Source organism: Eucyclogobius newberryi, unplaced genomic scaffold (assembly GCF_026437365.1).
Source record: "Eucyclogobius newberryi isolate DKJ021-1_F unplaced genomic scaffold, fEucNew1.0.hap1 SCAF_7, whole genome shotgun sequence".
In the NCBI taxonomy this organism is placed as follows: domain Eukaryota; kingdom Metazoa; phylum Chordata; class Actinopteri; order Gobiiformes; family Gobiidae; genus Eucyclogobius; species Eucyclogobius newberryi.
The window spans coordinates 15,009,556-15,023,041 of NW_027316389.1; the positions used below are offsets into that span (position 1 = coordinate 15,009,556).

General features: G+C 38.9%; 1 protein-coding gene across 3 annotated transcripts in view; it reads left to right on the plus strand.

The window, feature by feature from the left end:
- hipk2 (homeodomain interacting protein kinase 2) overlaps window positions 1-13,486 on the plus strand; it is a 101,960-nt gene that overhangs the window by 65,996 nt on the left and 22,478 nt on the right. For all 3 annotated transcript variants that reach the window (XM_072435430.1, XM_072435431.1, XM_072435432.1), the window contains exons 3-6: window positions 2,678-2,801; window positions 6,083-6,202; window positions 7,295-7,381; window positions 13,176-13,360. In XM_072435430.1, the coding sequence (XP_072291531.1) occupies window positions 2,678-2,801; window positions 6,083-6,202; window positions 7,295-7,381; window positions 13,176-13,360 (516 nt within the window). The remainder of the gene's footprint in view (window positions 1-2,677; window positions 2,802-6,082; window positions 6,203-7,294; window positions 7,382-13,175; window positions 13,361-13,486) is intronic.

Consider the following 13,486-nt stretch of genomic DNA (forward strand, 5'->3'; position numbering starts at 1 on the left):
AATGCCTGGATTTATCACAGTTGGAAGTTACTGAGACCTGCCCCGGGCCACAGAAGGGGGAAATGCTGCGGTCCTGTGGCTGAACTGTACCCGCGTCCTCCGGAGTGACGGCGTTTTGTTCGATTAAAGGGCTTCCTGTGGCTTTTATCTGCACAATGGGCTTTGACAGGGAGACTTTCTTTACAGTGCGGTCGCAGCAGTCATGGCGCTCATAAAAGTGCTTCGTAAAAAGTTTGTCTTACTTACTTGTCCAGCCGTGCGCGGACGTTGTAGTGATAGAGGAACACTGCCACCTACCAAAGATAAACAAGGGGCAAGAGACGCGTTTGTCACAATATTACATTTTCAAAGTCGATTTTTGTAATAAGGGAATGTCAATTTCCATATGCCGCAATGTCTATTAAAAAGGTTAAATCTTTTAGACAATACGATGTAATTTTCAACTCAGAATAATTGTAGTGTCTCTAATGTTACTATGTGGTCTTATAATTGTCTGGGAATAAATCAGACCATTCTAAAACTATTTTGTCCTGTTTATGTGATTTCTTGTCAACATCTATACGTGCGTAAATGAGTGTTGAGTTCCAAATGGGTTTTTGTATTTTCTACCTGGGTATTGATTTTTCTTTCCTTTTTTTTGTTTTTACGATCATTGCATATTTTGTGTTAAGACAAATGTTATTTTTGGGATTTCTTTATAAGCTTTTGTCGTTGGCTGACAAACATTGAATAAACAGGCGTCTCTCTTACATAGTAAAGGGGGTTTATGGACATCTAAGCCTGTTGTTTATGAAATATTTGTATTGCTGGCCAGTTCTAGTGTCCTAAGATACTCTTGCTGTGGCATTTTATCTTTTCCATTGTGCCCCCTGAGACCGCAATATCCAGTCTGAGGAAATAATAACCCTCATATTGGTTTGTCTTATATATATTTTCTTTCAGCAATATACTATTATGGTGTTTTTCATACAAATGACTTGCTTTTTATGAGAAAGATATGGTATAATTTTGGCTCTTAAAGGGCCTATATCATGCAAAATGGACTTTTCAGAGCTTTTAACCTTCTAGGGGAGCCGGGTCCAAGATATGGGTGATATTTTATAACTATTATGTTATGGGTGTTGCACAACACTTATTATCATCAAGTGTGGACTACAAAACGGGAAAAATAGCAAACTATAGGATTTTTAACAGCTCTCTAACACTGTTGTGTTTTGTTGAAATTACTTAAGATTAAGCAGATCCCAGCTAGGTTACCATGGTCACGAAAATCATATTAGGATCATGCTGATAAATTGTTATGATATAGAGACTCAGGAGTAGCTATGTGCAATAATACACTGCTAATATTATCACTCTGAAGCACATTTAAGCCATGCAGTTGTCTAGAGGATGAAGTTATAAAGGCTCTTTTTGAAATTTCAAGATTTTTTGGGATGGCTGTGCTAGAAAAAATATCTGTAACATTATTATTAATATCTGTTTATTATTGAGATACTTGTTATACCGGAACCAAAAGAGACCTTGTACACTTTGTCATTCTCTTTTGTATGGTCTTAACAATAACGTAACTATGTTATACCAATGACCTCGTTGGTCCAGGCCTTTGCCATGTGCTTGGAATCAAATATGGCCCTCAAAGGAAAAAATATGTCCACCCCTGGCAATTATGGCATTAAAACTTATCTATCTCCATGGAGACAAGCAGATGACACCACCAGACCAAGTTACAGCCTCATTTATAAAGCATGCTACATACGTCACTTTCTATGTTAAGTTTGGGATTTATAAAAAGACATCTTGACCTAGAATGAGCGATTTGGTCTAAAAACGCTGAACTTTGTGCTTTACTTTGGTTAATCTGTGCTCAGAGAGGTGAAAATTTTACGAGTTTGAGGCAGGTTCTGTTTCGCACACTTTTAGTAAGGATTCCATGTTACGTTTTATAAATGAGACCCCAGATCTGTGGAAAGAGCAATCAAAATGCCTGTAAATGAATAAATGCTAGATAGATAAGTTTAATTTTATTTATTGTGTAGAAAATTTCAAGTATTTACATCTTGGAGACAAGCAAGTGGCAGACCGCTGCCTACCAGAAAAGTCATGTAGTAAACCTTTTATCAGAACTGTGATTGGCTTACAGGAACGTTTGATTCAACTACAGTCTTTCTGCTCGACTTAAGAATCAGTAAAATTACTTTATTTCAACTGTTTCTGTTTTCCAATTTGTCTTTTCATAATTGTGCGCTGTTGAAATTAAGCCATTCATGTGAAAATAAATGTTCAGCTTTGGCGGGTTACTTTAAGTGATACATCGCTTGATAACCTAGCTTCCTTCAGACTGAAAGACTAATTAAATTGTCTGTGTCGATTTGAATTGGTTCTGTGTGAGCAGTGAGTGTGTGCACGTCGTCTAATTAAATCATATTGGCTTTCAAAATTGTTGCTGGGATTTGTTGGTGCTCTCCAGCTCACTCCTACATGTGCAGTGTAAATAAGTCCTCCATCTGACCCCAGCGTGCGATTACGGGCAGCACTTGTGGACCGAGGAGCGGGAAATGGAAAGAAGGTTTTTACGTGCAAGGTTTTTCCCGCTGAATAGGAGAAGATAAAAGCAGTGGTTGTGTGGCTGGTTTTCGTGTGATGTATTTCTAAGCAGCTTGTTGATCTTTTGCAGAGCGCCGGAGATCATCCTGGGCCTGCCGTTCTGTGAGGCCATCGACATGTGGTCCCTGGGCTGTGTCATCGCAGAGCTCTTCCTGGGATGGCCGCTTTACCCTGGAGCCTCAGAGTACGATCAGGTAAAAGCAAAAGAAAGAACAATATATATAGCAACTTATCAACACTTTATTTTAGGGTGCACTTATTAACGTCTTACAAGCTGCTCATTTGCATACATGTAAGTGGTTAATGTTAATTGGCATTTGGTTGACCTTTATTAATGTCTTATTCTGGATAAGTTTAATCTGCTCAGACCTTTGTGAACCCTTCTCATTAATAAACTCTTTATTAGTACTAGCCCTTAACGACACATATATTACCGAAAATATATTTGGATCATGATTTATGTACAAATGTGTCTTATCTTACTAATAAACAGTCATAATGAGTTTATTATTTGTAAAGTGTTAATATATGTTGAATCAGCAGCAGAGTAAAGTCATGTAGAGTGAGACATAAAGGGAAATTGATATTAATTAGCTTCAAATTTACCACTTACATGGATGCAAATTAGCATCTAGTTAGATATTTATAAATGTACCCTAAAATTAAGTGTTACAATGTTTTTAATCAGGATCTGTGTCTCAATGTATTTATACTGAATGATGGGTGGGTGAAAAACATGTTGTTGTTTACCTGCTACTTCATCAGTGTTGTTGTTTTTTTACACTCTCCATATTATTTCCACAAAAAACATAAGGATTTTACAATATTGTATGCATTTGTATGTACATACAATCATTATTTAGTAAGTTTGCTTAGATACTCACCTTGCTTTACCTTGCTGTTATGTCCGTACTGTAGCAGAATGCAGCCAGCAGAGCTATCACAACAATATTTACAACAATATTGTATTTGGTTAAAGGTGCAACTTTTCTGGTGGAAGGTCCGCCACCTGCTTATCTCCATGAAGATGTTGGAATGTTAATGTTAATTTATCTGATTCAATTTGTGTTGCTAAAAGATATGCTGTAAAATATATTCTTAATGTGAGCAGGGTTGCCTCTCCACGGATCAGCCCTGTAACTTGGCCTGTGGTGGAAATAGTTTGCAACATTCCAGGGAATGCAATAGATTAGATTAGATTCAAAATTATATTCAATGTTATTGCCATTACACTTGCATAAGTACTGTGCAACGAAATGCAGTTTGCCATCCAACCAGAAATGCAACGAAGCTTGATAAAAATTCACTAACGACAGTTTGACATGCTATCAACATATGAGTACTATTATATACAACATTAACATATTACCATTTACATTTCTACTATTCTGCATTTATAGTGCAGAATAAAGTGCATTAAGTAAAGGGCAAATTCAAGAGTGTGACTGCCCTGTGGAAGAATCTGACATCACTACAGAGAAAAGCACCTGACAAACCGGCCACCAGAAAAGAAGTAATCGTGTCTAATTTTAACTGTGAGCTCTTCTGATTTCTGGCAATCTAAAATTCAGCTCCAAACACACAAAGCTACCACACTTTATTCACTTTTGTGCTATCTTTCTATGAGCATGTGCTTGGGAGTGCTCAGGAGGAGGGCGGGCCGTTTCTCCAATCCCCCTGACAGCCCCTGATGATTCCTGAGCAGCCTCCTTGTTTATCTCAACAGATGCCACACAGCCATTTGTCCAATTAGCGTAGCCCCTGTGCTCTAGAGCAAGACATCGCCGACACATTCCCTTCTCTCTATCACTCACCGAGGGCGCAGTGGGAAAACCTTGAGCCGGTTGTGCTCCGTCAACACACAAGCTTCCCTGATTTGTTTGTATCAATCTTTAAAATCCAATCATTGGCAAATTTCAAATACATTTTAAAGCCAATAAACACTTAATAAGGTCTACATGTGCCTAAATATGCAAACATGTAAATATTAACATTGTACCAAAGGGTTTGTGAGAGCCTGAACAACACTTATAGGTTTATCTTCCTACTACGAGATTTAAGACCTGGACAACAAAAGGTAGTTTTTTATTAGCAGATTGGAAAGAAAATTTAATGAAAAGTTTTCATACTTTAATTCTTTGATTTAGAGAAATAGATCTTTTAGAAGTACTTACAAATTAGGAGTTACAATCAGGAGATTAAACAAAGCAATACTAGCTCTTTGATTGACATTAATTTCCTGATTGTAACTCCTTATGTGTAAGTACTTACACCCACTCATAACAACATTTTTGATTAAACTAATAAGATTTGTTTAGTTTTGAGTTGGAAAATATTGTTATAACTGATGAAGAAAGTGGTAACCCTGCAAGAGCTGGCCCTTGTCCAGGGTGTGCCCAAAGTCAATGGGATAGGCACCTGCGACCACTAACGTCAACAAGCGGTAGAACATTAAGGAATGCATGATTGATGACACATCCCAATACAAAACAAAATCTCAAGTTTGGAATTCATTCTGTTGGAAAATGTAGCATGGTATTTTACAACACTGTTTCAGTGCACATTATTCACAGGGGAACACAGCACTTCACTATCTTTTGAGACTGTTCTATTCATAAATATTGAATTGAGATTAGTCTTCAACATGGTTGTAAAACCCCAGCAATGGAAAACAATAGATGGAAACATATGAAATGTACTTAAGCTGCAGCAAAATAAGCAAAAACAAGAAAATGGATGACAGGGTTCTGACAGGGAGCCGAGTGTCAAGGACTGGACTGAAAATACCTTGGACATTTACAAAATGGAAGAATTGACTTTCCTATTAATTTAAATATTTTAATGTCATGGAATCAGACATACACCAGATGCTATTCCTTAACACATAGAGAACACAATTCAACTTAGAAAATGAAACGACACAGATACATCAGACATTTGTGTGGCATGCATGGGAGAAAATGCGGGGACTGATCACGCAAGCTGTGGTAAGCAGTCTGCGTGATCCTCCTGCGTCTCACCTGTTTAGATATTAGATATTCTGGAATAGGCGGGTCACATTTCTCATTTGTCAGCCTCACATCAAGGCACTTGGTGTTTTTCCGTAGAGATAAAGCCTGCAAGGGGGGGTGCAACTCCCCCCCCCCGGGGCAACATTCTTTGGCCCATCTTTATGATACCTTCACAAACCAAATGCAGTTTGTCACACACCCGTTCTTCTCTTAGACTAATGATGCAGATAAAATATCACTATTATGCAGATACAATACATCACAGAAATATAATCATATATTCACATTTTATCACATTTAACTATACAAGTTTAGTACCAGATAGTACCAGTACATAGAGGGACATGTGTCTGACTGATTGACTGATTCTTTGGGCTTCTCTATTTCCTTTTGATTTGATCTTTCGCTCTCTGGTCAGGTATCCCAGCTTTAACTCAACTTACATTTTGATCTTCTTTTTGCAGATCCGGTACATCTCCCAGACACAAGGCCTTCCTGCTGAGTATTTATTAAGTGCTGGGACAAAAACAACCAGGTTTTTCAACAGAGATTCAGAGTCCACATATCCGCTTTGGAGACTTAAGGTGGGTCAAAACACACATAGGCTCTTTACTGATGTAAAGCCTCAGCCAGTAGAAGACATGCTGACACCGGGTATTATAGCCCCAAACAAAGTGGGGGCTAATAAGACCAAAATGGATTTGTGTGAAAGGATTTGGAAAATGGAAGCCAAACTTGATAAAAATCCTCTCAGTTATAACCCCCTTTCGACTGACTGGGTATATAGGCCACTCAATAAGTACGTCTGCCCCATCTTTTAGCATCGTACCTTTTAGTATTGCCCATTCCCAGACCAGACTCTAAATGTTTTATGGTCAGCTTTCGTGTATATTCATCTCTTCACTGAGGAATGTGTTTTAATCTCGCAAATTGTTGATTGAAAGAAATAATTACACGCACTCTACACTACAAGTCACCTATTACTTGAAGCTAATTCTGACCTGAATTTTAAATGTCCACTATGAAACTTTTTTGCTTTTTCTCAACTGAAATGTATCTTGCATTGATACAATTACAGTGTGTTTTTTTTGCTTAACAATACTTTGGAAAAACATGTACACATATTGAATGCGGGCTCACCTCTCCACAGATCTGGCTTATAACTTGGCCTAACTTGCTCGTGTCCATTGAACTATATGTTAAATGCCATACTGTGGTACTTTCCAGTCAAAGCAATAACGTACACAGTCGACCTTTAATTAAATGTGTTTTCCTTGACACAGATGTCATTTCAATCGAAGAATGTATTCCAATTAGCTCAATCAATCCAAATGAGGGCGAGCATCTACATAATACTCTACTGCTTTCTATTTTCCTTCAGTCTGACTCAAAGTTTTCATATCTATCTTATGAATATGTGTATAGCATTTGTGTACCGAGCATAATGGCTCATCATTAGCAGAATATGCAGCATTGTTGGTCCCTGCGTCTCTGCGGTCGTCTCTGGCTGTTAGATGAATGTTTGTGCGCCACCCCAGGGTTCCTCGGAGGGCAAGCCGAGTCCTGCTGCACATCAACAACAAGAGGCCATAATGAGCCCAATGTAAATAGCGGCTTTCCAGAGGGGGAATGCGTGATGGGATTGGAGGGTAACATCTGCTTCTTGTCTCCTGTAGACTCCAGAGGACCACGAGGGCGAGACGGGGATCAAGTCCAAGGAGGCGCGCAAGTACATCTTCAACTGCCTGGACGATATGGCTCAGGTATTCACGTGCCCAAAGCCCAAATGTCAATGTGTGATTGGCACTGTCTTCTGCAACTCGCACGTCTGCCCGTCTCTCAAGTCCGTATGAACCATCACATCGGGGGGGAAATAACTATCAAATGTTTGAAATACGTTTAAAATATTTATGCTGCAGAGTCCCTGATATCCAGATGCTACGGCGTGGTGCTGCCATATAGAATTTTACCTGGCAAAATGAAAGCAGCTGCAGAGGAAAACTCCAGCTCTGATCTTCAACTCTCCTAATAAGTTACAGACAGACAGGTTGAGCTGAACATGTGGCAGGGCTGGTTAACATGTTACGTCCAGTCCTGCTTCCAGATTATATATGTGTGTGTGTTTTCTTTGCAAATGCTGCGGATACATTTGCAGTCTTAACCATGTGTAGGTCATGTGTGGGAAGAAAAAACAAAGCATTCGGAATAGACAAAATATTGGTGCTAATCTCAATATTTTTCCATACAATAATATTAGAAAAAAAAATGACATATTGGGCTGATTTTTTTTAAAGCTGCACCAGTCTCTGTATCCATCCTCTGCATCACTTGTGTGTTTTAAACTAGTAGAGCAATGAACTACAGATTTGATTGTCCGTTTACACAATCATCATAAAGAGTACAACAGATTTGAAATGATTCTTGATTTAAAAACATAAATATCGACTGCACACATTATTTATTGGCAAAGCAAATACTCGATATATAATACTGGTATTGATCCTTTAAAAGCACCATATCTTGCTATCTAGCTTTAGTAACAGTGTCCCGACCAGGTCTGCGGACTGGCGCAGGGGGACTTGCTCTGCACATTTGCACATCCTGCAGATGACAGGCCAGAGCTGTTTGTGTTTGTGAGACCTTCTGTAACACAAATTATCACATGTTATCAATGTTTCCTAGACACTCTTGTTGTAGTTTATATTATACAGTTTATACAATATTTATGGAAAAACATTCATCTAAAACAGAACAGAAAAACTTAAATCAGAATCTCCATCATTTAAGCAGATATATCAAAATGTTGTTGCGCCCTCAACACCTACATTGTTTCTTATTATTGTTTACATAGATTATTAAATGTGATCTCTGGCATTATTATCTCCGTGGAAGATTATGGGAGCAGATATTTCAGTTTTAATCATATACAACTAAACAAATGCTCCATATTTATGATTTGCACCCCTGACACGTGTGGCTTTGTAGCTGGTGAATCTCTGCATAGTGGTCAGCTCCCATGCACCCATGACATTTGGATAGGCCATGCTCGGCAGTAAGCTGATATACACTCCCTGTTTTGTCCACCAAATACTGGCACATATGGGATATACAGGATGGAGGAGTTATTTTCCCATGGCATTCCCGTCTCTGCCCGTTGATATCATGTTCTCCCGGTTCAGAGTTGATAATAACTGGCCTGCACGATAACAGGTGAATTGTAACTTATGGACCATTGTCTTGTAAACAACACACATGCACATGCCCCGGGGCCGTGCAATTAATCAAATTTGAATTGAATCGAGATCCAATCGTTTCAAAACTTCAATAAATTGCTTATCGAGAGGTCCACGGTCGACCTTCTATCAAATAAATCATGTTGTTTGGAGAGGAGTTCAGGCTTTAGAGGAATTAACTGGATTGTGTGTGTGTTAAATTGCACTGACTAAAGCCATTGTATTGACTTTAATATGAATAATGAAACCTAAATGAAAAAAATGAGAATAAAAAAGACATTTCGAGCAGCCTTCCGCAGCAGCCATGCCTGTCCAAAAGTACATGTTGTCAGATGGGACATGATGCTATCTCTGCCTGAGCTTGTTGAGCACACACACACAGACACACAGACACACACACAGACACAGACACACACACAGACACGCACACACACAGATATTGCAAGATATAGGGAGTTAATGAAACAACCTGCGCTGCCATGATATCCCCTGGGTCATCTCCGTCTCCCACACTTTCAAATCTACGTTGCGCATACCTCGCTCCGGAAAGACACAGCAGAGTACAGCTACAGCGAGCTTAATGCGTGCAGCAACTGACTATTTTGGCCCCGCTCTCCTGATCCTATAGACAAGTCAGCATTGTGGACATCTGCCTGTGCGTATATAATGGATGATCTAGCTTGAAGGCTCTGGAAGATTTGGATGCCAGCAACAGATAAGGAACAGGTTTTCAGTCATAAACGAAAAGCAAACAAAAAAGAGTGGCAGCATTACTCCGAACTGGATCAAATTTAGACACAAAACATAGGCCAAAATAATGTCTTGTGTAGAGTCCAAACTGCTGAAAAACACAATTTCTCTGATATAGGAAAAGCTTTGCGGAGTGAAAGGCTTGCCAAGAGGAAAAGGGAAAGTGAATTAAGATTGAGTTCAGGTTTATGTTTATTTCATAACAGCGGCTTTATAAATAAACTCCTTTCACCGACTGTTGCATGACCTGAGTAATGTGTTTCATAGGCAGCGCTTTGTCTCTCTTGCATCCTGCCGTGGTTAGCTCGGGCATTTCCCGAGGCAGGGGCCAATCTGTCCCACTGCTCAACATCTGCCGCCTGTGCCCTGGCTCCACTGTGGCATGTGAGCGCTGCTCTTGACACAGATGTGCGGCTATAAACTGCAGTTTACATGCAAGACGTGTAGGGCTGCCCATATTAAAAGCCAAGGAACATTTGCTGTTTCTTTTAATTTGCTGAGTAAATAGTTTTTTGGGACGTGCAGTGTATAAGTAATTGTACCGGTATTCAAGCCATAAAGTCTGCAACATGCTTTTTTCTCATATTTCGGTGTGAAAGTAATACCATACCTCATTGGGGAACAATAATCTTAAATAATAATAATGAATAATTAATTAAGTTGTATATAATTACCATTTATTTTTATTTTGAACTAGAATTTCCATTTTTCTTTATAAAAGATCAGTAGCAATACAATATTATATTTGGCATGATAATTATTGCCATTAAGAGGTTTTCAATAGATAATGAAAGAATGTTATTTGGAAGATAAGCAAAATTTGAATATCGAGTATGTTGTTTATAGTCAAAATGCTACAAAAAGAGCTGATTAGAAATGAAAAAGGACAAACGTTATGCTCTACACTTTCAAATAAGGCTAAAGGTGATATTTCTGCACTTTTGTGATTCCTTTTACAGACATTTCACATTTATCTAATAATTAAACCTCAACCAATACGTTTAAAGACTTTTAACACTTTTCTGTTGGATTGACATAATATCGTCCACAGCAAGAAACAGTAAAAAATATATATAGATTTTCATTTTTGTAAACATCGCCCAGCCCTACTATCATTACTCCTCATTATGTCATAATATTTATTCAGAATCTTCTCACGATGACCAGCTGCGTTACATGTGCAAGTCTCCATTTCCCAAAGTCATCTCTTCCACCAGTCAGAGGACAGCCTGATTATTTCCCAGCTCTTTCTCCAGATTATTCTTTTCATCACAGTTGGTGGAGAAGGCAAGCAGAGAGCGATGGCTGCAGAGGCTGAATAACCTGCATAGGGAAGGCGAATTGAATCAGATTTGGGGCGTGTTGACTGGCAGCACATCTGATAGCCCCTGGAGCAGGCCTACAGATAAGCACTGCGTCTTTATGAAAAACAGACCCGCTCCGTTCACATAACAGTCACCGTAAACAAGGCAGTCTGTCTGTGCCTCTAGCCCCTGTTCATCGACTTGTTCCCTCAAAAAAACTAAATCGTGTGGCTAAATCATGACATCTCTTGACCAGGGTTGTCACGGTAGATTTATACCCAAGATACTTATCAATACTGAACATACTAGAGCTGAAACTAAATACTGATTAAAACAAGAAAAATCACATACATTGGGGTGAAATCAAACTAATTAAAGGGGACATATTATGCCAAATTCACTTTTAACCCTGTTACAACGCTGTTCCCTCCTCATTATCTTACTCAAAGTATATTGTATAGTATTTTAATAGAATTCTGCATGTTTGTGTGATCCTGTATTGTCCTGCAAGTCAGTAGAAGTGTTTATATTACTAAACCGTTTTAGATTGTGGTTTGTAATAAACAAAATGTAAAAGGATGCTCTACTTATCTGAAACATATACAGTAATATTGTCTACTATAATACTTTTATTGACCAGTAGATTCACTCTGTCACTGCATCCAACAGATCAGTGTGTGGATGCAAAACAACTTTCTCCAGCTGAACTCAGACAAGACTGAAATAATCGTTTTTGGCCCACAGAAACAAAGAGAAAGTGTTAGCGGTCACCTCCAGAGTCTCGCTCTAAAACCTACAAACCAAATTAGAAATCTGGGGGTAATAATGGACTCAGACTTGAACTTTAATTGCCACGTCAAATCAATAACATCAGCAGCTTTTTACCATCTAAAAAACATTGCCAAAATCAAAAATATAGTGTCAAAACCAGATTTAGAGAGACTTATCCACGCGTTTGTCTCCAGTAGATTAGACTACTGTAACGGCCTGCTCACTGGTCTCTCCAAACGAGTTGTAAAACAGCTGCAGTACATCCAGAACGCTGCTGCTCGGGTCCTGACTAGAACCAGGAAGTATGATCACATTAGTCCTGTTCTCAGGTCTCTGCACTGGCTCCTGTGGCTCAGAGAATAGACTTTAAAGCAGCTCTGCTTGTGTACAAGTCTCTCCATGGCCTAGCACCAAAGTACATCTTGGATATGTTAGTGCCATATGAACCATCTCGGACTCTGAGGACCTCGGGGACCGGCCTCCTGCTGGTGCCCAGAGTCAGGACAAAACATGGGGAATCTGCATTTCAGTTTTATGCAGCTAAAATCTGGAACAGTCTTCCTGAAGATGTGAGACAGGCTTCAACTCTGACAATGTTCAAATCTAAGCTAAAAACAGTTTTGTTTAGCTGCGCATATGACTGAAAGGATTTTTTCTTTGCACTCTTCTCTTTTGTTTGTGATTTTATTAGTTTAGAAAATCAGTTGGATTGATAATTTTTAATTTAGTTAATTTTATTGTATTTCTGTAATTTCTTTGTGATTTGAATGCATTTTTTCCTGCTGTGTGAAGCACTTTGAATTGCCTTGTGTATGAAATGTGCTCTACAAATAAACTTGCCTTGCCTTGCCTTGCCTTTTAGAATAGTATTGATCTAGTATAAGACCAAATATCAAATAGATGACTCTTACTTTGTGCTGAAAATGACATAAAGAAAAAAATGTGTAGTCATTATATGTCGACATTGAGCATTTGTTATAGTATCACAATCTTAGTTTAAAATTTGAGTTTTCAGGATCATACGCTTGACATAGCATATAAAAGAGCAGACACAATTTAATTTCTTTTTTTCTTTTTTTCTTTCTTTCTTTCTTTCTTTCTTTCTGTCGTTCCAGTAAGCCTAATTTATTTTAGCAACAACAGCCTTTGCCGTGCTGTTTTGTCCAAAGCTGTTTCCTAGAATATATTTAGGTTAACTTGTCAGCCCTTTCAGAAGTGCTCAGAAAAATGTATCCTTTGTACAACTTGCCAATGGCAGCATTTATTGGCTTTGTGTTCTTTTTGTTTGTTTTCACATCTCAGGCACAGATAAAATCTAAGTCTAGGCGCCAGGGAGATATTTCAAGTAGAGCTAGGAATACCAATGTCTTTAATGTCACCAAAAGAGCAAGGTTATGGATACACAGACAAGGGAACGAGCTGTTAAATAAACCTGCTGAGAACCTTGTGCGGTGAGTGATTGTGTGCATAGCCAACATTTCCTGTGTTTTTTGTCGCAGGTGAACATGACGTCAGACCTGGAGGGCAGCGATATGCTGGCAGAGAAGGCCGACCGGAGGGAGTTTATCGACTTGTTGACAAAGATGCTCACTATTGACGCCGACAAGAGAATCACGCCCATTGAAACGCTCAACCATCCTTTTGTTACCATGTCCCATCTGCTCGATTTCCCACACAGCACACAGTAAGAAACCAATCAGCCCGTTTTCACCGTTTGGCACCATGTGATGTCCAACAATCTAACCTGCTTATCCATGGGTTTCGGAGGGATGAAAAATTAGCACCCTTGGCGTAGGAATTATCATTATCA